This window comes from Prunus dulcis, chromosome 1 (assembly GCF_902201215.1).
Source record: "Prunus dulcis chromosome 1, ALMONDv2, whole genome shotgun sequence".
Taxonomy (NCBI): Eukaryota; Viridiplantae; Streptophyta; class Magnoliopsida; order Rosales; family Rosaceae; genus Prunus; species Prunus dulcis.
The window spans coordinates 20,998,378-21,023,558 of record NC_047650.1 but is presented as its reverse complement, the minus strand read 5'-3'; the positions used below and the strand labels follow the sequence as shown (position 1 = coordinate 21,023,558).

Here is a 25,181-nt window from a genome sequence, read left to right as displayed (position 1 = left end):
ATATTCAAAATAAATTTAAAATTAATCCAAAAAATGAAGCTTCAAAATGAACGGCCTTACGTTCTTAATCCGAAAAATGAAGTTTCCGTCGTGGAATATTAAATTTACGCCGGTCCTTGTAGAACTTTCGCCTTGGTTTTTCTTTCGACGTTTAAAAACGCGCGCGCTATAAAAATTTTCGCGCGACCTAAATTTTTTAGATTTGGTTCTTATTCTTATACTTCGAACCCTGAAAACTAAAATTTTCAGATTTCGCGCGACATAACATTTCGCTCTCTCACTTCTGCTCTAATTAAAAGTTGCACTCTCCAGGCTCCGTCGAATCTTTGAGCTCGTCCAACCTGTAAGTACAAACCCTAACTTCCCCTTGTAAATTCATTGAATGATATTAGGTTGTTTTGTTAAAGGGTTTTAGGTATATGCTTTGCGATCTGTTAATAATGTGCTTATAGGTATGGGTTCATGGATTTTCTGTTTAATGGGTTCATGGATTACATTATCTGTTATGTTGAATTTGGAATGGATTTAATTTTGTCGGATCTTTTAATCACCCCATGTTATGTTAAATTGGGAATGGATTTATTGTTTTCATGCTTGGTTTCATGTATATGTTGGTTTCTTGCTTGGTTTCATGTATATGTTGGTTTCTTGCTTGGTTTCATGTATATGTTGGTTTCTTGCTTGGTTTCATATATATGTTTTGTTCTTAATGGGTTTTGTGTTCTTGAATATAAACTGAGACACGACGAATTTTAAGGCATACGACGAAGATTACACGACGGTTTTTTTAAACTACCGTCGTTGTATTACTTATACACGACGTTTTTTTCATAAACCGTCGTTTGTATTACTTATAATAGACGACGTCTGTTGAAAATCCGTCGTCTATATATATGCCAAATACGTCTGTTTTTGTTTAAAACCCGTCGTCTCTGTTGTGTATTACTTGCTATTAAATCTTTGTGTAATCTGCTATAGTGATGGTCATTGCCTGTATTTTCACTTTATTATAGATAATAGGTTATAGTGTCGGAGATGGATAAGTCATGGATGCACTCGGATAGAAGATCAAAGGCATATGAATTTGGGGTGGAAGCATTTTTGAACTTTGCTGTAGAAAATCTTTTAACTACAACACATATCCGTTGTCCATGTGTTAAATGTGTTAATTTGAAGTTGTTTGGGGTTGGAATTATAAGGGATCACTTATACTTTAATGGAATTGACCAAAGCTATAAGAATTGGACATTTCACGGAGAACCTTGGGAAGCAACTACTAATGCTAGTAGAAATGTTGAAGAAGATGATGGCCATAGTAGGTACAGTTTTGTGTCTCAAGAAATTGATATGGATGATAATGATTTTGGTGATTTTGGTGATTTTGGTTCCGATCCGTATGAGTTTGCCAATGTGATTGGGGATGGAGATCAACCAGTGTACCCTGGTTGTAGAAAGTACACGAAGTTATCGGCATTAGTGAAGTTGTATAATTTGAAGGCAAAACATGGGATGAGTGATGTCTGCTTTACAGAATTATTGATACTTCAAGGCGATTTGCTTCCAGAAGGAAATACAATACCAACCTCTATGTATGAGGCTAAAAAGACTTTGTGTGCATTGGGGCTGAGTTATGAGAAAATGCACGCATGCCCAAATGATTGCATCTTGTATAGGAAGGAGTATGAGGATTCAACTAATTGTCCTACTTGTGGTATCTCAAGGTGGAAGGAAGGCAAAGATTCAATCTTGAAAGAGGGTGTGCCAACAAAGGTGGTGTGGTATTTTCCTCCAATTCCAAGGTTTAAAAGGATGTTTCAATCACATGAGACAGCTAAGAGTTTGACTTGGCATGCTGCTAGAAAATCAATTGACGGTCAGATGTCTCATCCGGCGGATTCCCCGCCTTGGAAACTTCTTGATGATAAATGGCCTGAGTTTGGTAATGAGTCGAGAAACTTGAGATTGGCTCTTTCATCTGATGGATTCAATCCCCACAGTTCTCTAAGTAGCAGATATAGTTGTTGGCCGGTTATCTTAGTTACATATAATCTCCTCCATGGTTGTGCATGAAACGAAAGTTCATGATGTTAACCTTATTGATTTCCGGTCCTAAACAACCCGGAAATGATATAGACGTCTACTTGGAGCCTTTGATTGATGATTTAAAATCTTTGTGGGTTGGGATTAGAGGAGTATATGATGCACATAATGGAGAATACTTTACACTCAGAGCTGCATTAATGTGGACAATTAATGATTTCCCCGCCTATGGAAACTTATCTGGTTGTGTTGTTAAAGGATATAAAGTTTGTCCAATATGCGGCGATGATACACCTAGTCACAGGTTGAAAAATGGCCACAAAATTTGTTACATTGGGCATAGAAAATGGTTACCAATCAATCATCCATAGAGGAGGCAACGTGCAGCTTTTAATGGGAAACCTGAATATGGCATACCTCCCGAGCCATTAACCGGAGAAGAAGTGCTGCATATGGTTGAAAATGGTGACAGAGTTTGTTGGAAGAAGAAATCAATATTCTTTGATCTCGAGTATTGGAAATACCTTCCCGTGAGGCATGCCCTAGATGTTATGCACATTGAGAAGAATGTTTGCGATAGTATCATTGGTACATTGCTGGAGATCCCTGGAAAAAATAAAGATGGGATTGCTGCTCGATTAGATTTATTGAACATGGGGTCAAAACTGATTTGCAACCCAAGTATGGAGAAAGACGTACTCGTTTGCCTCCTGGGCCTTGGAATTTGTCAAGAGCAGAGAAGAGAGAGGTTTGCAATTCTTTCTATGGTATGAAGGTCCCTGAAGGTTATTCTTCAAATATTAAAAATCTTGTATTTTTACAAGATTCAAGACTTCTTGGCCTTAAATCACATGATTGTCATACCTTAATGCAACAATTGCTCCCTGTGGCAATTCGTTCTGTTTTGGAGAAGCCTGCAAGGTATGCAATAACTCGCTTGTGCTTCTTCTTCAATGCTATATGTGCAAAGACTGTTGATGTTTCCAAGCTAGATAAGTTGGAAGAAGATGTAGTAGTTACTCTTTGTTTGCTTGAGAAGTACTTTCCCCCTTCATTCTTTGATATCATGGTTCATCTAGTAGTACATCTTGTCAGAGAAGTTCGTCTATGTGGGCCAGTATATTTTAGGTGGATGTATCCGCTTGAAAGATATATGAAAGTGCTGAAGGGGTATGTTCAGAATCGTACTCGTCCCGAAGGTTGCATTGCTGAGCGGTATATAGCTGAAGAAGCGGTAGAGTTTTGTACTCAGCATTTATCCGATGTTAGTACAGTTGGAGTGCCTTCAAGCCAAAAGATGGGAGTTTCAAAGCCATTATCAGGTTGCACAGTGAGCGTAGTTGATCATGACCTGTTGAATCAAGCACATCTATATGTCTTGGAGAATACGGAGGAAGTCCTACCTTATATCGAGTACGTATGAGTTTTATTCTTTTAGTTTCCATTTTAAATTATTTCTTATGTTTATCTTATATATTTGGGACCGTAATGCTTGAATTTTTCGTGTCATGTAGGCAACATATGATCCACATCAAGACTGCTTATCCAAAATTTAGAAAGAGAACAAAGTGGCAGCAGGATAAGCACAATAGCACTTTCATTCAATGGCTACGCTTCAAGGTATATGTTGTTGAATAACATATTTCTCTTTTAATTTTCTTCTTATTTCTATGTTAGATTGAATTAAGATTTGATTAATTTGCAGGTTCAAAGTGAACTTGAGGAAGACAATAATGGCGCATCAGAAAATTTAAGGTGGCTAGCAGCTGGTCCAAACATGGCAGTGCCATTATATAGGAGCTATCTTATTAAAGGTATTAAATTCAATATCAAGGCACAAGATGATGTGCGGACAACTCAAAATAGTGGAGTTTATTTACTTGCACAAACCATGCAAGTTGTTAGTGCCAAGGATAAAAACCCAATTCTCTCAAATATGGGTTTCTATGGTGTCATTCAAGAAATTTGGGACCTTGACTACCAAAAGTTTACAATCCCAGCCTTTAGGTGTGATTGGATAGATAGTTCTGGTCTTGTAGTCGACGAACTTGGATTTACCCTTGTAGATTTGAGTAAAATTGGACATAGGAATGACCAATTTGTTTTGGCTTCTCAAGTCAAACAAATATTTTTTTGTTGACGACCCGATGCATCGTGGTTGGTCGGTAGTTTTATCAATGCCTAATAGAGAATATAATGATGTTATTGGGGATGAAGTCTTAGGTGATGTGATAATTGAGTGTGAGCCATTTACTAGAGGGATGCCAAATGTTGACACATTTGATGAACTGGTGGGTGAGTTAGGTGGTCAAAATATTCGAGATGGGGGTGAAGATATATGGATTGAATGATGCTTATGTAATTGGCAGTGTATGACATTCATTTTATAATATATTGTAATGTGATTTCTTCACTTTCATTATACAGGTTTTTGCCACAAAACAATCAGTGCAAAAAATACTGGATCCAGATTAAATCATTATATTCTGCATAAAAAACAACGTCTGTTAAAATAAAACACGACGTTATGGTTAACCATTTATTCAGCATATTTACCGACGTCTTAAAGCAACGTAACAATGAAGAACCACGACGCTATTGTGAAGAAATTATCCAGGATATCACGTCGGGGAAGGATTAAGAACAGCCATGTAATCCAAAATAACACGACTCCAATCCCATAATACCGACGTCTAAAAATGAGATTAAATATCTGAATATTAATTTAGAACCGACGTGGTTTAATAAATGCGTCGTAAATAATGACGTTGTTTAGAAGTTCAACGTCGTCTACATTAATAAGTACGTCGTGAGTACTGAATAAATATAAATACAACGTCGACTATATAAATGCCACCGACGTTGTTTCGCATTTCAACGTCAACAACATAAATACATACGTCGGAAATAATGACACAGACAGCTATATCTACGTCATCTTTTTTAGACCAATCGAAGTGGAAAACTTATTTCACGAAGGTCTTTTGTAAATAAGAGACGTAGTAGTTTTCAATAACGTCGTCTTCTCATGTATTTAAAGACGTAGTAGTTTTCAATAAGAGACAGAGCAGTTTTCAATAACGTCGTGAAAATTATATTTAACGGCGTAATGTTTTAAATATCGTCGTTGTATGCCTATCTTGCGGCCTTTTTCTTCTAATATGTCATATTTTTTCTTTTTAACGACGGTGATTTGTTTGTGTTGGTCGTCTATTCTCATCCTCGACTATTTTTTAAAACTTATGCAGTCTAAACACGTCTGTTTTTATTTTTTTTCGACGTTGTTTTATTTAACAACGTCTAATTTATCGTCGTTGTTGTTTCTGAAAATAGGACGTATAAATTTTGTAATACGACTCTCTTATATTCGTAACCGACTTTGTTTGTTTTTTTCAACGTCTAATATATAAATACATACGTCGTAAATAATGACACTGACAACTATTTCCACGTCATCTTTTATAGAAAAATCGAAGTGGAAAATTTATTTTACGACGGCTGTTTTTATATAGGCGACGTAGTAGGTCTATCTTGCGGCCTTGTTCTGTTAATATGTGTCATATTTTTCCTTTTTAACGGCGGTTTTTTTAGAGAGTTGGTCGTCTATTCTCATCCTCGACTGCTTTTTTAGATCTTTTTGCAGTACAAAGACGTCGTTTTGTATTTGTTGATGACGTTGCATATTTTAACAACGACGGTGATTTAGCGTCGTGGTTTATGAGGGAAAAGATGACGGTGGATTCCACGACCACTGAAAAACTGAATACACGACGGTGATTTACCGTCGTCTTTTTGCTTTTTTGTAGTAGTGAAATGGAACATTGGAGGAGGAAGTTTACCTTGAGCAGCCAGCAGGTTATTTGAAAAAAGGGCAAACTGACAAAGTATATAAGCTAAAAAAGGCTTCGATTCCAAGAGCATGGTACACCAAAATTGATTCCTACTTCATGGAGCACAAGTTTGAAAGATGCCCTATGAACATACTTTGTATGTCAAACATAATCATCATGGTGATGTTGTTATTGTTTGTCTGCATGTTGATGACTTGACAATGACATGCAACATGATGAGATTGATTGCAGAATTCAGGGAGGCTTTAACATTTCAATTTGAGATGACTGACACGGGCCGGATGTATTCTTGGTATTTAGGTGAAACAAACTGAGCATGGGACTTTTATTTCACAAAGTATGTCGGTGACATCCTCAAGCGTTTTAAAATGGAGTCATGCAAGCCAATCTTGACTCCAGTTCAAGAAAGACTCAATCTGCAGAAAGATGGAGCTAGAAAGTTGGTTAATCCAACACTTTTGAAGCAGTTGGTTGGTAGCTTACGTTATTTGACTGCTACTAGCTAGGCCTAATATCACATTTGATGTTGGGCTTATAGTAGATTTATGGAAGCTCCAAGACAATCAAATATGCTGGCAACAAAAAGAATTTTGAGGTATGTCAAAGGTACTCAAGGTGATGGTATCTTTTATCCAATTAATTGTCAGGTTGAACTTGTTGGTTATATAGATAATGGTTGGGGTGATGATGTTGAAAGGGCAAAAAGTATTTTAGGCTATGCATTTCATATTGGTTCTGGAGCGATTTCTTGGTCATCAAAGAAACAACAAGTGGTGGCCCTTTTATCTACTAAACCAAAGTATAATGCAGCCCCAAATTGTGCTACTCAGGCAGTATGGTTGCGCCAATTACTTGGTGTTCTCCATCATGAACAAAAAAGCCCCACAACAATTTATTGTGACAATAATTCAGTGATTGCATTGGCAAAGAATCCTATTTTTCATGGGATGACTAAACATATACATGTGAAATTCCACTACATCTGTGATTTCTTGAATGACAAGGTGGTTGAAGTTCAATATTGTCCAATTGGAGAACAGATTGCACACATATTTACAAAGGGTCCCAAGACATATGTGTTTATGAAGTTGAAGAAGATGATGGGGATGGAGAGCTACGATGAGTTTGATTTAAGGGAGGCAGTTGGAAGTTAAACCAAACCCACTTTAAGCCCAATCCCACTTTAATAAATTTAATTATTGTTGTAAAACCTATAGGCTTAATCAACTATTTTTGGGTTTTCAAGGAGATAAGCTATCGATTGAAATTCTAAGCTTCTAGGCTTCTTTCTCGTCTTTTGCTGCATAGCTTGTAACACCCTGACCTAATTAAGTAGTTTATTTAATTATTTAAATTATGAAATTACATTTTTGCTCTTGGGGGTAGGGACCCTTTAGTTACTTTTTGTTTTTTAATTATTTTGGAGAATTGAGAGAAACTGTTACATGGAGCTCGTCGATACGAGTTCGTAGGCTGGCGGCAGGCCCAATTCTGATTTGAAACGAAGAAGTTATGATCTATGAAAGTGTAGAAGCACAATTGTAATTTTGGAGAAGTCAAAATTTAAATACCCAGGGTCAGATTTTTGCACATCATTTTCTCTCTCTTCTCTCTCTCTCCGCGACGCCGAACTTTGACTGGTGATTTTGTCATTTTCCGACGACCGTTTTAAGCGAGATTGGTCCCAAAAGTTTCGGATCGACATCCTCTACCTAACCCAGGTGATTTCCCAACTCGAAAACCCAAGGATTGGCAGCTAGAACGACTGGAAGTGTCGACGGCTTCAGAGCTTTTTTTGGCGACTCTGGCCACCATTTCCGTCAATCAAGGTATGAAACTTCATCTGCTCTTCGTCTAATATATGTTTATGTTTTTGGTTAGGATCACTTTTTGGCTGGGGTCTGTGAAAAAAAAAAAAACATTCTTCTTGTTTGTCTGATCGTGTTGGTATAGGACTTGACCAGAGTTTTGAGAATATTCCATACTGGAATTTTCTCAAGATACCTACTGCTGCCGGTGGTGGGTGGCGGAGCGTGGGACCCATTGTGGCAGCCCATTATGTTCAGAAATACTACCCACGTCGTCCCAAGCACAACAATATGCTCAGATTTGAAGATGGTTACCATTTGTATATTGTATTTTTGCAAGGGTATGGTTGCGGAAAAAAGGATTTTGGGTTTTGATGATTATATTTTATATTAACAAGTTTACTTTGGTGGTGTTGAATTTATGGTTTTACAATAAAGATTAAATTAACAAGTTTACATTGTTTTCCAAGAATTTGAGAAGTATTAATTAAATGGTTTTCCTTATCATATGTTATGATATGAAATTTTACTGAACTAAAATATTTTATAGTATTGGATGACATTTCCGTACGTTTACCGAAGAAATCTATTGCATGGTGTTTTGGGCATTATTTTCTAAAACAGAGGGGGTTATTTATGTTGAATATAAATTATGTTTAACGATTTGTTTTCGTCCACTCACATTTTTTATTTTGCGCCCCCCAAGTTCTAGGCATCCAAGGTTGAGACCACCACGTCGAGGCATCATCGTCTGCTTCATAGGAGTGTGCTACTATCACTCTCTACCTTCTATTTTTCCCGGGTTGCAAAATTTTTTGTTGCTCTTAGCTGCTTGTTTTTAAGTTTGGGTAGAGAGCCTAAGGCCCATTTAAATAGTCTTAATTGTTGTGCGTGCCGTTACCTTGTGCATGCTGGAAGTTGAGTTTGTTTTGGCGCTTTTTTGCAAGTGCTGTAAATTGGGAAATGTTCCAATTACAGGGGAGACTTTGCCAAAAATTTGGTATAAGTCGAATTATTTATCAGTTCAAATTAGGGCTAAAGGGCTTTTTAGTAAAGTGGGTCCGACATCAGCTCAAATTCGGGGCGAGTCCTGTCACAACCCTTCTCATATAGGTGCTGCTACCTCTTTGTATTTTGACTATTAAAAAAAAAAAAAAAAACAATTAATGATGTTGGTGATGTTGGTATATCAACTATATTTCTGTTTCTGTTTAACATGTAACAAGTAGGCTTACGATAAAAAAAAATATATAAAAAAAAAATCTTTTTTAGAGTAAGTGTATTCATAACTTAGGCACCACGATTATCAGCCACAAGGCCATAAACTATCCAAAGAGGGTTGATACAAATGTGGAACTACATTAACCACGCAGGGTTATTCCAGATACAGAGAGATACACCACTAATACTGGCATAAAGCCAAAGAAACTTTGGCATGAATCCAGTAAGCCTAAACAAATCAGACATGGACCGCAGCGCCCAAAACTACCAATACAACCAGTAGCGGACCTAAACATTTTTCAGCGAAGGTGTAATTCTTAAAAGCTAAAAGCTCAACAAAAAAAAAAAAAAAAAAAAAGCTCAACAAAAAAAAAAATGCATGGATGATGTTAAATATCCCACTTAAATAAGGAATTCCCAAAATCCAACTGAATAAAGAGAAGTTCTAATTAAAAGCTAATTAGGTAAGAATTATAAAAGCCCTTTAGAAGCCCACGAATGGCCCAGCAGTTTCCCCTTTTTTTATCTTTTTAAAATAATAATAATAATAATAAGGAGGTCTCCACATGCAGTAAGAACAGTGGCAAGGATGTAATCATCCACCTCAAAACCCTCTCTTCGCAACCGACCATTCTTTGCATAACCCACTATCATAGCCTTCCAAGAAACCAAATTCCGTTCTGGCATGCTGTCAAAAACATTAGACATGGCAGGACTTTTATTTGCAGAGGAGTGAATCAATTTCCAGTGCAGAACGGTTTCCAGCTGGGCGCATGCTTTCAAAGCGGATGAGTAAGTAAATGCGTTGGGATCCACCCCATCCTCCATCATTTCATTCAAGAGCAGCGCAATTCACGTGAGCATTTCATCGAACAGCTTCCGTGCATGAGCAGAGGTGCAACTTCAGTAGCTTTTATGGAGTTTTCCGGCAACCAGAGGTGCAGGTGCACCTCCTTGCGCCTGCACAGGTCCACCACTGAATACAACTACAACTTTTAAACTCTCACAAATAAAAATACAAGTAGAGACTTGACTACAAACAAAACATTCAACTCACAAAAGAGTTAAAAGAGTTAATGTAATTATTACAACCCAAAAAAACTGCAAAACCAACCGAAATGATAGAAAATAGAGGAGTCACCGCTGTCACAACCACGAAAACAGTATCACCATCGTCAAGCCAAAGTTGAAGATCGGCAAGACAACTCAACAACAACTTTGTCGTCGTGGTGATTTATCATAGCCTCAAAGGGACAAGGGTAGCATTCTATCAGCAAGGCAGGGCAATGGCAGTATCCACTTTAGATTTTCAAGAATTCAAAGAAACTCAATTTACTTCACAAGAGAATGTAGCGCGAGACGAAAAAACAAAATCGTTTGGGTAGAGTTAATTTCTACAACTTAGAAGACAAAGATGTTAGATCATGTCTGAAATCCGGAAAGAATTGAGGCAAAGCTTGTTCACTGTTCTTTTGGGTTGTTCCAAATCCATGGCGATATCGGAATGCCTGCTATCTATCTAATGTGTGCTTGTAATATGTTATCTTTTACTAACTTGTAGCACTAATTTGTGGTTTAATTTATTTTGTTGTACATGCGAAACTTTCTTCTCTTTTCTTTTTGCTTTTTCTCTGTGGTTTTGAGCACATCGTAAAAAGAATTATATTACAAAATGAATATTTGAGGGATTGAAATTTACAGTCCCGATCTCTTGGACTATAGGAGTCCAAGAGATTGTGGTCACCCACCGTTGATTTGGACTGCTTTATATATACGTTCAATTTCACTACCACAATGTATATGAGAAGGAAAATGAGAGGGAGGAAGAGGAAGAGAGTGGGGTGGTGGGTTGGTTGAAATTAGTAAGGGTCAGTTTGGCATTGCTATACTGTGATAATAATCACCGTCAAATTTGCTGTGAGAGAAAACAATTTGACGTTTAGTAAACTTTTTATTAATAGTGTTGGTATTAATTCCCGCATGATCAGATAATAATTCCCGCATAATCATTAAAGTCAGCGTCTCTTCGAAACTGATTCCCGCATAATCAGAAAATAAAAGCACCTCATTAGCTGCTTTCTTTTATAACTTTCTCTCACAACAATTTTTAACAATAAGTGATTTTCTCATTGTTTATCAAACGGGCTGGACTTCCCAAAAGAAAAAGCAAAAGCAAAATGAAAGATGAATATGAAAACTAAAACTATTGCTTTTATTAAATAAGTTCAAATAGAATTCTTCCTAAATCGATGCATGCACTCCCACAATTTTGTTATAATTCTTTGCTGTCACAGATGCAAAACCACCTCTGCCGGCGGGTCAAAGAAAACCTAGAAGATATAACTAGACAAAAAGCCAGAATAAGCAACGACATCCACCCACTCCGGGAAAAGGCCTTTCAGCTGTTTCGCTTCATCAACCATATATTGGTCTACGACAGCAACTTCCACCTTCAAATCTTCCGAACTGCTAGCCTGCAATATTCACAGAAACAAAATTAAGCCATGAAGAGAGAGAGAGAGAGAGCTTTGACATATGAAAATCTGAAACCAAATAAACACAGGCTAAGTCAAGTGCTTTATACCTCTAACCAGAAGGTCCAATTCTCAGGGCTGGCTCCGCTAAGTCGGCATATGTACGATGGTGGACCTCCATCAGCTGTCTCAGTAGCTGTACCAATTTCTCAAGCATAAGAGTACCATGTGACAAAGTAAAACTAAAATGTATTTAGAGCATCTATCATAAAACACGAACAAATCATTTCTCATAATACCTGGAAGTGTATTATCTGCAAATGACCAACTAGATAAAGGACCGGTTATGTTGAGGACCGAAACCCAAACCTCCTCTAAGGAACTGACAGGAAGGTAGCACAAAAAGCTTTAGAACTTACGACTGAATTTAAACAATTAATCTAGAAAACCGTATAGAAAGCCTTTTTCTGTATCCAATTTGAAGGTCATGTGCCGGCATTTTGTTCTACTCACCCTAAAGACAGTTCCAAGTATATTCTTCTCGATCCCCCACTAAAAACTGTATGTGGCTCATAAGTGGACAGATGGGGAAACTGCCTGTACTGCTTCAACATACCATCACTTCTGGCAGGGAACTTCAAACTTCTTGAGAACAAAAAAGACACAGGAAAAAGTCCCTGCATATACACACAAAACGCCCTCACATAATTTTTCATCCATGGTTCCCATGTTTCAATTTAATGTTGAACAATTAATGCAAACAACTTATCCATGTTGAACATATAAACAGCATCTTCCACTCAAACTAACAAGCTCGAGTATTACTTAGCCAACATAACTCAAGTGATAAGGACTAAAGAGAAAGGTCGTTCTTCAATCTTGATTATATCCAGGGTCTATTTTGAATTTTTTATGTAAATTGCTTAATTGAACTTTAGAAGTATTAATTTCTTATCTTCATAAAATATGATGAAAAGGGGTAGATTTGAAATGACAATTTTTTATTGAGTAATTGAAATCCTTCATTTTTCCTAAATAATCAAATGCATATGAACATAAAAAATTAATATACGACCAAAAAAGAAAGAAATCAATATTTCAACGTAGGACTAAGCAATTTACATTAAAAAGCCAAAGCCAAATCCCTCTTTAAACTCTCCTTCCAAATGAACCCTTAGATTTAGAACACAAGTGTTAGTTTTTGGAGAGAAGCCCACAAATGCAGGAGAAACAATATAGACACAGCTTTGGTGAGATTTACTTAAGTGAAGAAGATCATTCATGTAATTATAGACAGAGAGAAAATGATTAACTACAGGACACAAGGACCATGTCTAATACCCTAGGATGAGTGATCCAATCTCAAGGACAAGCACGTTAGAGTTTGAAAGAGTCACAGAAGGGCACGTTTAATCATAAATTGGCATAAAATCATTACAAACTAACATACCATCCAATTCTCTCGGTGAGATGTCTTTGCAGTTTCAAAAGATGACTCTGAATTAATGTGCAATTCCTTTGCCACGTCAGGTGCATGTTTGAAAAGAAAACGTAAAGAATTGGAATCTAACACCGAAAATTCATAGCTGGAGTCCACAATCTGATTTGCATCTGTCATACAGAAGAAAAACTATTGACAAACTAGGAAAACCCCAATAAAAAGAAATGCACAAAGAAATATAAAGAAACAGTAATGGAAGATAAGAATTTGTGGATGTCTATTCTTCTCACCTAGAGGAAATTATGTTCAGCCCAAGGAAACAATAGGAAAGCACAAAAGGATTCCTAGTCTTAAAGTAAATAAAGTACATGCAAGAGACCTTTTCTATGGTTATCTCAACACACCCTTCAAACGTGTTCTGAACTTCTACTCATATGCATTGTTTGGCAAGATCTATTTACAATAGAATATGTACCTGAATATACTACTGTATTTGTAATTTAAAGCTTAGGTAAGACTGTAAATATTAAAATACAAAATGAAGATTAATTTAGAGTTGGAACCAAAGGCCACACATGCTCCCACGTCGCCCCATATATGCTGTCCACGTGTTCGGCTTGAGTGACGCCACATGTGAGGGGATGTGGTGAGAGTGTGAATCCCACATTGGGGAGTTAAAGCCTTGCAAAATAGTTTAAATGATTACAGGTCTCTTCATCCATTGCCAATTGGTTTTGGGTTGGATGCTCACATTCTAACAAATACGACGGCAAAATATTAGTTGAACAGATTTGCAATCATTTTAAAAACAATAGCCTGCTTGATCTATTTTAACCATCAGATTTTAGAAGGATTTTGGAATCATACTTGAACAAAAGACCAAAAAAATATATATATATATTTGGATAGCATGCCTCTCATTTCAAAGATTTACTTTTGCTATCTTGAATACCTGCAGTAAGAAACGAATGCTGGAAAACAACCCTCTTAGGTGCGTCCGCACTATATGGAAAGAACTGTGATGACAGAGCCAAGCCTAGCACACTAAGATGCAGCAAAACTTGCAAAATGGACGACCTAGCTAACCAGCGACCGCAAATAGGTATCAGAGGGCCTACACACCAACCAGTCACAACTCCAATTATTGCTGCCATTACAACGTCAGGAACAAAAAAACCTGCAAGAAAATTTCTGATGATTAAACAATGCTTTTCTGAATTTTTGAATACTGGGAATTCAAAATATTTTACAGCATTATTAAAAGCTTTAGAAAATCTTGTTCTATTGCAAGCACATAACATTCATACAAAACTGAATATCCCAATTATGAGAAAAAATGAAGACCTTATATTAATTCCAGCACAGAAAACTGACTTGAATGATGTAATGACTTTAGATGCAAAGGTAACACATACCAGCTGTAAAGATAGAAAGTTCAAAGCACTAACCATATGGAGGTGGCAAAGCACCCATCATACCCATCTTTTCAACCATAAATTGTATAAGAAATCCACCAAAATATACAGAGTATGCAAGGCATGGAAGTATAGGTAACATGTAAAACAATGTTGACCTGAGAGAAATTTTAAAAATTATGTTAAAGAACTGTAATTCCTTCTCAGAAACTGTGAGAACAGGACTAAAAGTGACAACTATAAGAAAGGAAACACAAACATACCAATTACATTATAACTTTATAAGCAAAACAGTTTAAACCAGTACCTGAGTGATTGGCGACCAAATGATTTGATGGATAAGCAGTACGAAACCCATCCAGGAAGCATAGAAGCGGACAGCGAAAAAGTCAAGAAGCCTCCACTGAGCCCAGCAAAAAGGTAAGCCTGCGTTCACTAAAGTAGTTTTAGCGATCTCAAATTTAATTAAACAAATATAAGTTACGCATCTAAAGTTCATGATTCATATCATGACAATTGTTAAGTGAAAACTATCTGATGAAAAAAGTAACCATGCCGCTTACCAAAGTTAACATAGCGTATAATCCAAATGCTCCCCAGAACCTCGCTTCATCAGATAAAGCCTGCAAGATTCATGCATATGATAATCTATTTGCTACCTAAACATACTGGGATTATTGAAATATCTATAGACATTAGACAATATAGGTCTGCAAACTAAAACAGAAACATGATGCCACCAAAAGGAATTTTTAAGGTGGAATAAGTGCATGCAAAATACTTATAGGTCATAGTTGCAAAATCTTTTTTGACATACATGAGTACAATACAACCAATGAGATTTTTTACACAACAAAGAAGGCAACCAATGAGATTGAAAGAAAGCTGTAATTTTTCAACCAAAACATGCAAAAATTTATATTTCTCCATACTTATCTCTCTTGAGTCTTCTATTGGCAAATGGTGCTTTCATGTTCATCTATAAAAGTAACTTGTAAACATATATTGAGGCCACTCCTATGTTAAAACTTCAAACTAAGGCCATGTATATTTTTGGGAAAAAAAAGATAACGTGTTCTCGTCTGGTGCATAACTGTACCTCCTTTAAAGACTTGAGACCTGATGCATCTTGAGAGAGGGGAAAGCTATTCCAAATAATTCTGGGAATCAACATACCAACAAGAGAGCAGGGAACGAACATCAAGTAAGCCAAATATGGATGAGCAAACCTGCATTTTAATCCAAAATTTCAGTGACAGTTGTCAAGGTATAAAGCTCCAACTTAAAATGATACTTCTCAAGAGCTTGCATACATTGTTTTGTAGGAGCTAGAATTATATCTTGTCGACTAGAAATTTTACATTTCAACTTCATTTATGAATAAATATGATCTAGAACTTCAATAAAGCATGACATACTAATTCAATAGAGACGGGCATGACCTTATCAATAGCCATTATTAGCCACTATAAACCATAGAAACTAAAAGGGGCAGCTCTTTCATCAACTATAAGAGGCTTAACTGCTGAAATAAAGTGTCTGGTCAATGAACGTAATGAAATACTACTGAAAATATTTTTGAAAAAAATTTATAATTCATATCAGCTAGACTCATAAGAATATCCTTATTAAAAAGCACAATGCTATTTCTACAGATAATAGGACTATAATTTATAAGAATACAACTCAACAAAATGAACCCACCAGTGCATTGCATGACTAGTGAACAGCAATCTCAGGATGGAAAAGATTATTGGAAAAACAATTGCCAGAAAAATCCCAGTAGCATGGAATATCAGTCCTGAAAAATTGACAAATCGGACAACAATGTTGGAAATTCTTGACAAATACCAAATTTTTTTATAAGAAGTGTCAAAGTAAAATAATTAACTCTACCCCGTGAGTAGAGAACCAGAACCTTCGGGTGCAGAAACTGGGACCCTGATCAAAGGAACAAGGTTGCATGAATGCGTTTACATAAGAAGCAGCTGATTTACCTTTCGCAAAATCACAGAAAGTAGAAAACCAAGAAAGGAGACCAGGAGTCTGCTTTTTTGAGAAAACTGGCGCAGCTAGGAAGATGGCAATAGGAATACTGTGAAGTAGCATAGCTACCTTCCGTGTATAGTATATCTGCAATATTCATCAAGAGAGAGAAAGAGTGGACAAGCAATATCATACATCAGCCAAGAGTATATATATGTCAAATCAACAGTGTCATGAAAGACACAAATCATGAACTTTGTAGCATACCATAAACAAAGTTAAATAATCAAAGAAAACAGCATGTCCTTCCTCATACTGATTGGCAGTAGATATATTAGCCTCTCTTTCGTGTGTTATTTGTAGCTTAGAAGACTTGGTGAAGGCCTTAATTATGCTAAACAAATTCTCTCCGCGTGCTTGCATACTTCCAGGTCTGGAGGCATTGGAATGTATCAGAGGAAGTGCTTAGGGACGAAGTGATTTGAAAATTCAAATTAAGTAAATCTGTACCAAAATAGCAGATGTAATGCATACAATAGTCTCTCCATTGTATCATAGGAAGTATGGTAAAAATAACCACCAAGGAGAAAGATAATATCCAAGCCAGGAATGTCACCATAATCTTGAGAAAATATCCGAAAATCTGTATCTCCAGGAATAATAGGAAAAACATCCTGCAGATGGCACATAAATCATTCAGAAGTAAGTCAGCTAATGAAATGAGAAGGCAGGCAAAATAAAAAGGACTACATACTATCTTGAATTAGTGTTATCATTTAAAAATTCTAAAGCTAATAGAAAATCATAATGTAATTACGAGTACAATCAAGAGTGTAAAAGCATCACTCTTCACCATTCCCATTCTTAATATGAAATTTCAGTTAAAAAGAAATTTTTAACTGATGTATTTACCAGCTGCAAAATAGTAAATGTATATGAAACACAAGATCGTAAGATATCAAATGAAAGAGCAAGCCCAAATGAGCTACCCGCGTCGAAATGAAATTAATATTTAGTACTCTATGAAAAGGCAAACCATTAACCTGAGCTGCACTATGTGCCATAGGATATATTGCTGATTGAGCATAGACCTGAGAGGGCCAAGAACCGGGTCCTGATTGACAAACTAAATCTGAAAAATAAATAAATACAAATTATCAAGAGTACATAAATCAACAAAGGATACTACAAAGTAAAGATGACAATTTCAATGTATTCCAGAAAATAATATTAATGGGCGATGATATCCTACCAGGACCGCCTGTCCCTGATGCTTCCACGTTTATAAAAGCCCCAATAGTGTCACGCCATTTATGTGTCTTCATGAAGCCGTGAGAACCCTATGTAGCATAGAAAAACACCTCTAATGAGCTTAAATGCATCAGAAGGTCCATACTATATGAATTATCAAACAACTAAATTTTGAATAGTAACAGATGATGCAATATTTTGCTCCCAGACAAAAAAACCATTGTTAAGACAAATTACCAACATAAAAAGCTCTTCTGCCCCATTAAAAAGAAGAAGCACAGGCCGAGGAGGTATCCATCCAGAATCCACAATAAGTCTTGCTATTTCCAGCATTGATGCTGCGAAGGAATAGAAAATAAATAAATTATATGAACATGCAAGACATGGTGATTATAGTATCTCCAATCAGGTAAGATTTTCTTTCTACCCACCTACACACGAACCACAATCACCAGCACCTGGGGAACCAAGTGGACTGTCAAAATGACCATTTACCAAAACTGATGGGTCAGAGTCTTGTGAATCTTCGGATGATATCCTGCCATTAAATAAAACTTAATGTGCCGTGACATTCTCTAGACTGCAGCATGATGAAAACATCAATGCTACATTCTTTTCTTTTTTGTAACAAAACATCAATTCTACATTACTCATAAGATACATATAAAGTATAATTATGGCAATAAATAATACCAAAAATGGGACCAGCAGTGTATTCAAATATAACTAGATAGTAAGTACAGAAAATAAAGGCAGCAAACGAAAAGTTTAATTGATTGGAACAACCAAAATTTCAATAAATAAGCTATCAGAAATGTGTATAGTACCTCATCACAATATTTGTGTGGTTTCGGTACCCAAGAGATATGCTATGGCCCAAAAACATCATATTAAAGGTGCCATTAACAACGGTCTCTTCTATCTCAATTCTGCAAATATCAAAATTTAGGCATCATTGTCAGTAATAAAAAACAGATAAATAATAAATTCCTAGAAACTAATCATTACGTCAGAAAAGAAAAATCCACATACAGACCTAAAATTGGACCCAGCTCGCTCCTTTATCATTTCCAATTGAGCTGTAATATACTGTGCAGCTTCCCTTAAACCAGGGCGCCCTTCCTATCAAAAACCGTACGAAATTGCTAATAAGTAACTCGACCCAGAAACAAAAATGGTAACCAATCTCTCCAGTACAAATTACACTAGCGAATTCAAATCAACACACAGAAAAATCCAAAATAAAGGTTTTTAATTTGGACTCCAAAAACAAAAGGAAGAAAGAAAGAAATAGTGAGGCTATTGAACAGCGAGTGAGCTCACTTGGCGGCCATCGATTTCTTGGGCCAATACTCGAACATGCTCGACGGCTCTAGCTTCCGAGAAGTGATCGAGAGGAGCGTCGATCTCGAGCGGCTTAATGAAGCGCATGTGGATAATAGAGTCGACCAGCATCGCAATGAGGCCGTACGTCACCGCCAGAATGAGCAAGAACTTGAACCCGGAGACGTCGCCGGAGCTGAACCTCAACGCCATTTTCTCGATCCCTCTCAAAACCTAAAGACAAGGAACGAGGCCAATAAAGGTGGGTTTGCGAATGTGGTGAAGAAGATGCTGTGGGTTTTGTTTTGTGAGAGAGAGTGAGGTCGGCGAGAGTGGAGAAATGCGTAAGAAATTTCCCAACCACCTCCCGCTACGGGACGTTTGTGATCGTTGTGATTCGTTTTGTCTTTGGCTCCTTAGCGTGCGAAGCATGTGATGTAAATTTGGTAAAATGGGCTGCTCTGTCGGTCAAAGTGATAGGCCTTTTAATATGAGCTGCGTTAGACTAGGGTTTATTTATCATGGGTTTTGGGACGTTTTGGGCTTATTTCAATTGTGTCATATTATTAGGCTAATTTGAGAATGTTTTAATAGGAAAATTTTCTAGTTATAAGCTTTTTTATTAGAAACAATTTTATTCTCAATATGTCGTTTTAGTCTGAATTTATAAGGGGTTGGGCATTGTTGATTAGTTTTTGGATGAATTTCAACTTTCTTCATGGTATTAGAGCAAAGCTTCACGTGTTGAGCCCAATGGTCATATGTGCTCCCACATCACCTAATATGTGTTATCCACATACTAGGCTTGAAAGTTGAGGGGACCGATGCCACTATGTCTATTTCTACTTTTCTACTTTTTGTTCACCCGTTTTGTTTTTATTCCTATGATGGAAGGGCAAAGTTCCTCATTGCCTTGAAAACCGTTAATTGGTCAACAAGCCAACTTTCTTTGGTGTGCGAGCGTGCCACTGCTAACAATAAAAATCATAACAGACTTCTTTGAAACAGATAACTCGTGTCCGAAGTTAATGATTTCTAAATAAGCGATTGTGAATTTAGGTGAGGAATATCTCCCAAGTAAGTTCTTTTCCTGCCTCAGACTGGTGAGGGCTTCATAATTTATCACATTATAAAATTGGTAGTTCTGGCTAAAATAGATGATAATAAAGTGGACTGTTTTAGGCAGAGCTGCCTTCTACAGAATTAAAAAGGGAAAAATCAACTCTAGAAAGACAAAAAGACGGCTGGAATTCCATTTCTGCCTGGGTAGAAACTTCTGATCCGGGCTGGACTGAGTATATTTATACTGGACTGAGCTGTTAACAACTTCAACTGCTTAGCTTTAGCTGTAAATCAATATCAAAGTTCAATTTTGGCAGAGCTTTAATCTACTTCAAGCCTTGGGAGGCTTTTGAGCGGGCAGAACTGCGGCTTCTTTAGTCTGAATGGGCAGAAGTGGCTGGACTTGAGGACTTAATAAGTTGGAACTTCACTGTAAAATTTGTTGAGGTTTTCATATTTGTGAAAACTCAAACTCTGCTTGTCTTGGCTTTTACTGAACCAAATTTGTAACGAGAGAAGTCTCATTTTGAATGACTTATTTCTCTAAGTCTGAACTTTGGAAGTTCTGATCTATAACTGGCTTCTTTTGTGGCTCAAATGAGCTTTTGGTTGCTCCAGTTTGTTTGAAGGTTCTCAGAGATCAAGTGATCATTTTGGGTGTTTTTTTTCCTTTGGTTGATTTTTGATTGTTTGATTGATTTGTTGAAAATGAGTGTCCTTTGCCCTTTTCACTCCCTCTTATATTTACAAGAAATTCTTTTGGAGTAGGGTTTCTTTCTTTTTTTTTAATAATGGGCGGCAAAATTCCCAAAAGATTTTTTTCATTTTTAAATACAAAGAAAAAGGGGTTTTTATCAATTCTGGCAGATAAGCTCTCAGTAGTCAGTTCTCAAGATTACTTCCCTGTTTTTCCTGAAAGAGAACCTAACCCTTCTTTAATTCCAACTGCCCCTTGTGAGAGCTCAAACCGTGATGGTTAGTTTGATTTTCCAGTTTGAACAACTCTCTGTCCTCCTGCTTATCTGTTTTTGAGAATCATAGCCTGCTTATCTCTTGGAAGGATCACCCTCTTTGGAGTAGAAACAATATTCCCAAATATATAAAAGGGATTTGATCTTCTGATGGCAGAGATTCAGAGAAGTCTTTTTGCCACTGACTTGCTTTTAATTAATTCCCCATCACCTCTTTGTGATAGTGGAAATTGTTGACTCTTTCTAAGTCAGAGAACATCACGTGGGTCTATTCCCTTTTTAATTATGCCAAGCCTAGTTTTGAGTTTGAGCCATGGGCTGATTTCTCCCTTTTCTTCTTTTTCGTAGCCCAAGTTTTTTGTCGTTTGGTTTCGCCACATCCTGGGCTGGATTGGGCTTGTTGGATTTTTGGGCTCTGCCTTCTGTTTATCTTGCAAGGCCCAGACTGCTTGAGTCCTGTGGCTTTATTCTGGGCTTTTTCCGTGTTGGGCTGGGCTTGTTAAATTAGGCCCAAACACTTTTCTTTTTGTGTGTGTAATTACTAACTACCAATTGTTAATTCACATGATAAATGATTTCATATCTTGTTTGGAACATATGCATTATCTGCTTTCCTTTTCCAAACTATGTCAAATCTACAAAACAAAGTTAGAGATGATGGTTACCAGTGGATGCACCATGTGTGTTTGAAGCATGTTGATGTACACATTCATTTTCTCACTTCTTTTATCATTAAAAGCATGTCAACTTGACTCATTTTGGTGCTCATTACTTTTATTTATGGAACTTGTCACAACAATACAATTGATGTGTGATGCGCATTATTATTTTTAAGCTAAAGTTGATTGGTCGAGTGTTGATCACAAATAAGTACACTTTACCTTTTTCTTCTTCTTTTTTGTTCCACCCAAGATGAAGATAAAAATGATTTATAAATTAACAAATAAAAATAAAGAACTAAAGACGAGAAGGCTTTTGTGGATTACCAATCCTTGAAGCAAGGCCCAAAGTCTTTTTTTTTTTTTAATGACCTTTCTCACATACATTACACGAATGTTAGAACTCGAGTTCAAAATTTTACCTAAAAAAGTAAATATTCTAAACCACTACACTAGTGGGTCTGCCCAAAGCCTTTTTTATTCTCCCATTTGTTTTTTCGCCTCCTTAACCAAATCTAACGGATAGTTAAGTTTTAGTCTCTCTCTCTCTCTCTCTCTCTCTCTCTCCACTCGGCAGCAAATGGCCGGTCAGTAATGTCAAACAGATCTCAGAAAATGTACGGAAAAGCCGCATTCGCTCTCGTCTTCGCTATCCTCATACTCCTCATCACCTACTCAATCTTCATCGGCACTGTCGATATACGATCCTACTTCCTCCCGCTTCTGCCGTCGCCACCGCCAGGTGCACAGCCCCCCTCTGCAACGGGCCCGCCTCTCAAAGTCTACATGTACGATCTCCCGCGCCGGTTCAACGTCGGCATGCTGAACCGGAAGAGCACGGAGCAGGCTCCGGTCACGGCCCGGACCTGGCCCACGTGGCCCAGGAACTCTGGGCTCAAAAGGCAGCACAGTGTTGAGTACTGGATGATGGGCTCGCTTCTGTTCGACGGCGATGGCGGTGATGGGAGAGAGGCCGTTAGGGTTTCTGATCCTGAATTGGCCGATGCGTTCTTCGTGCCGTTTTTCTCTTCCTTGAGTTTCAATACTCACGGGCACCACATGACCGACCCGGCTACTGAGATTGATCACCAATTGCAGGTAATTAATTAGGTTTCGATTGCTGGCGTTCTTTATCTGTGAATATTGGTCGCTTGTTATGGAGAACTTTGATAATTTTGTGTCGAATTGGGTCGTCGAAAGCAGTGAATTGGATGCCTCGATTGAGCTTGCTTGTCTCATTTTCCCTTCTGTATACATATTTGGAAATGACAGTTTCGATTCTGTGTTTTATCTTTATAGGAAATTAAACAGAGTTTTCTGCTGAAAAATGAGAATTATGTGGTTTTCTGAATACAGATGAGATATGAAAAACTGGGATTTTCTTCCGTGGCTGGCATATTGAATTCGAGGCTTGGGACTTGTATGTTAATTGAAACTTAAACACCTTTCGCTGTCATTCAGTTTGATTAGTGACACACTTTACAAGAAAATTTAGAACGGTTTTTGCAAAGTTAGGTGGTATTTAGAGAGGAATGGTTTCACTAATTGCAGTGCTGCTTTGTTCATTCTTGAGCCTTTCCGTAGATTGATACTTTGTTTTACCATCAACTGTTTTTATCTTTACTTGGTTTTTGTCAACCAGCTGTCCAAGTTATAAGTCATGCCTCCAATGTTTTCCAATTTTCAAAATCACTGTCGTGAAGGTCGTAGTATTGTTTCCAAATGTCCTTTTTTCTTGTGGACTTTCATATTTTTGTTATGACTAAACTTTGAGTTTCTTCTGATTTCAGATAGATGTATTGAAAATCTTGGGGGAATCCAAGTATTGGCAAAGATCCGGAGGCAGAGACCATGTTATCCCTTTGACACATCCCAATGCTTTCAGATTTCTTAGACCACAGATCAATGCATCAATTCAGATTGTTGTAGATTTTGGCCGGTACCCTCATGTCATGTCAAATCTGAGCAAAGATGTGGTCTCCCCGTATGTACATGTTGTGGATTCCTTTACAGATGATAATCATTCAAATCCATATGAGTCCCGCACTACACTTCTTTTCTTCCAGGGCAGGACATTCAGGAAAGATGTATGTTAGTTTAAGAGTTGTTTGAAATAAAGGATGCATCCTGTCTTAAAACCTTCTACTCTGAGCTATAATTGATTACCTTTGGTCTTGTTACATGCAGGAAGGCATTGTCCGTGTTAAACTGGCAAAAATTTTAGCTGGTTATGATGATGTTCACTATGAGCGAAGTGTTGCAACAGGAGATAACATAAAAGCGGTATGTATGGAGTCTTATAGTGGTCCATAAATTTTTTTGTTGTGTGCATATCTTGGTCCTGGAAAGTATGGATTTTACACATTAGTTACTGGAAATGATTATAGTCATCCTCAGTGTCATTTAAATTTCTTAATGATCTTTAGCCATCTTCTCAAAACTGTTATGGTGTCTCAGAATCATCCATGAGTGCCACTTCTAATTTTCTCTACTTGTAATTTCTATCTAAATATATGCATGCATCTTTTTCATGAGTAAACTCAAATTACATACAATGCGGCAATCCACAGTATCTTAGTTTCATTCTATTAAAGAAAAAATGTCGGGGAGACTAATCATTCGAGGGACAACAAGCAGATAGATTTCTAATATATGCTCTTAGTTGGTATGTTTCACTCTCAATTGAAGAAGACAGGCAAGTTTCTGTCATCTGGATTTTCCTTCAGAAGGATAATTTTCCCCTTGCATGGGAGGTTTTTGTAGTCAGCCATCTCAAGTTTGAGTAATAAATCATATATTATTAAGTACAACTTTTTGTGTATCTCATTTTTTCTTTTCTTTCTGTTATACCAGTCTTCGCAACGGATGCGTTCATCAAAGTTCTGTCTGCATCCTGCTGGAGACACTCCTTCGTCTTGTCGCCTATTTGATGCTATTGTGAGCCACTGCGTTCCTGTCATTGTGAGTGATGAAATTGAGCTTCCTTTTGAGGATGAAATTGACTACACCAAATTCTCACTATTCTTCTCATTCAAAGAGGCTTTGGAACCTGGTTACATGGTTGATCAGCTCCGGAAATTTCCAAAGGACAGATGGATTGAAATGTGGAGGCAACTTAATGCTATTTCCCACCATTTTGAATTTCATTACCCCCCAGAGAAAGAGGATGCAGTCAATATGCTATGGAGACAGGTGAAGCACAAGCTTCCTGCAGTCAAACTTGCTGTACATAGAAACCGGAGGTTGAAAATCCCAGACTGGTGGCGGAGAAGAAAGTGATTTCAGGAGCATACGTTTGTTGTATATTCATGATCTTTTTTTTTCCCATCATAGTGACAACCCTTAAGGGGTAAAGAAATACCATAGGTATCACAACACCCAGATTTTGCAGGGTAATGTTTTAGAGGTTCAATAGCGCTTTTTGCAGCTTACGGCTTGTCTATTCTTTGACTCTCTCACTTTTTTAGTGTCAATTGAGTATAGTTTCCCCCTTGTTCAGTGTCGTATCAAATGACATACTGTAAGGGGTAATTTCTTGTGATGATGATCCGATTACCCATTTGTCCTACAATTCCTGAGTTCTTAATAATGCAATACCATACGGCTTTTCACATTGGAATTTGATGGTTTCTCGTTTTCATTGTAATTACATTGGGATATTTTGAGGTTGCCCATGTAA

The 25,181-nt window shown here is 37.2% G+C and overlaps 2 protein-coding genes across 3 annotated transcripts; one reads left to right on the top strand and one right to left on the bottom strand.

The window, feature by feature from the left end:
• Window positions 1–11,111: 11,111 nt before the first annotated feature.
• On the bottom strand, window positions 11,112–19,204 carry LOC117616548 (endoplasmic reticulum metallopeptidase 1). 2 transcript variants are annotated; one of them, XM_034345895.1, is made up of 21 exons: window positions 18,811–19,204; window positions 18,524–18,609; window positions 18,315–18,416; window positions 17,919–18,025; window positions 17,725–17,825; window positions 17,489–17,576; window positions 17,280–17,368; window positions 16,771–16,910; window positions 16,504–16,669; window positions 16,248–16,383; window positions 15,955–16,051; window positions 15,350–15,479; window positions 14,814–14,873; window positions 14,558–14,676; window positions 14,284–14,408; window positions 13,770–14,012; window positions 12,845–13,005; window positions 11,908–12,071; window positions 11,694–11,776; window positions 11,505–11,590; window positions 11,112–11,394 (listed from the first exon to the last, which is right to left on the bottom strand). In XM_034345895.1, the coding sequence occupies exons 1-21, from the start codon at window positions 19,021–19,023 to the stop codon at window positions 11,251–11,253; spliced, it is 2,640 nt and encodes an 879-aa protein (XP_034201786.1). In that variant the 5' UTR covers window positions 19,024–19,204; the 3' UTR covers window positions 11,112–11,250. The 2 variants fall into 2 exon arrangements, with proteins under 2 accessions (XP_034201786.1, XP_034201787.1); XM_034345896.1 differs by having other exon boundaries at window positions 13,788–14,012.
• A 2,783-nt stretch (window positions 19,205–21,987) lies between these two features.
• On the top strand, window positions 21,988–25,121 carry LOC117616546 (probable arabinosyltransferase ARAD1). Its single transcript, XM_034345894.1, has 4 exons — window positions 21,988–22,600; window positions 23,293–23,589; window positions 23,690–23,785; window positions 24,356–25,121. Exons 1-4 carry the CDS (start codon window positions 22,097–22,099, stop codon window positions 24,779–24,781), a joined length of 1,323 nt encoding a protein of 440 aa, XP_034201785.1. The 5' UTR covers window positions 21,988–22,096; the 3' UTR covers window positions 24,782–25,121.
• The last annotated feature ends 60 nt before the right edge of the window (window positions 25,122–25,181 follow it).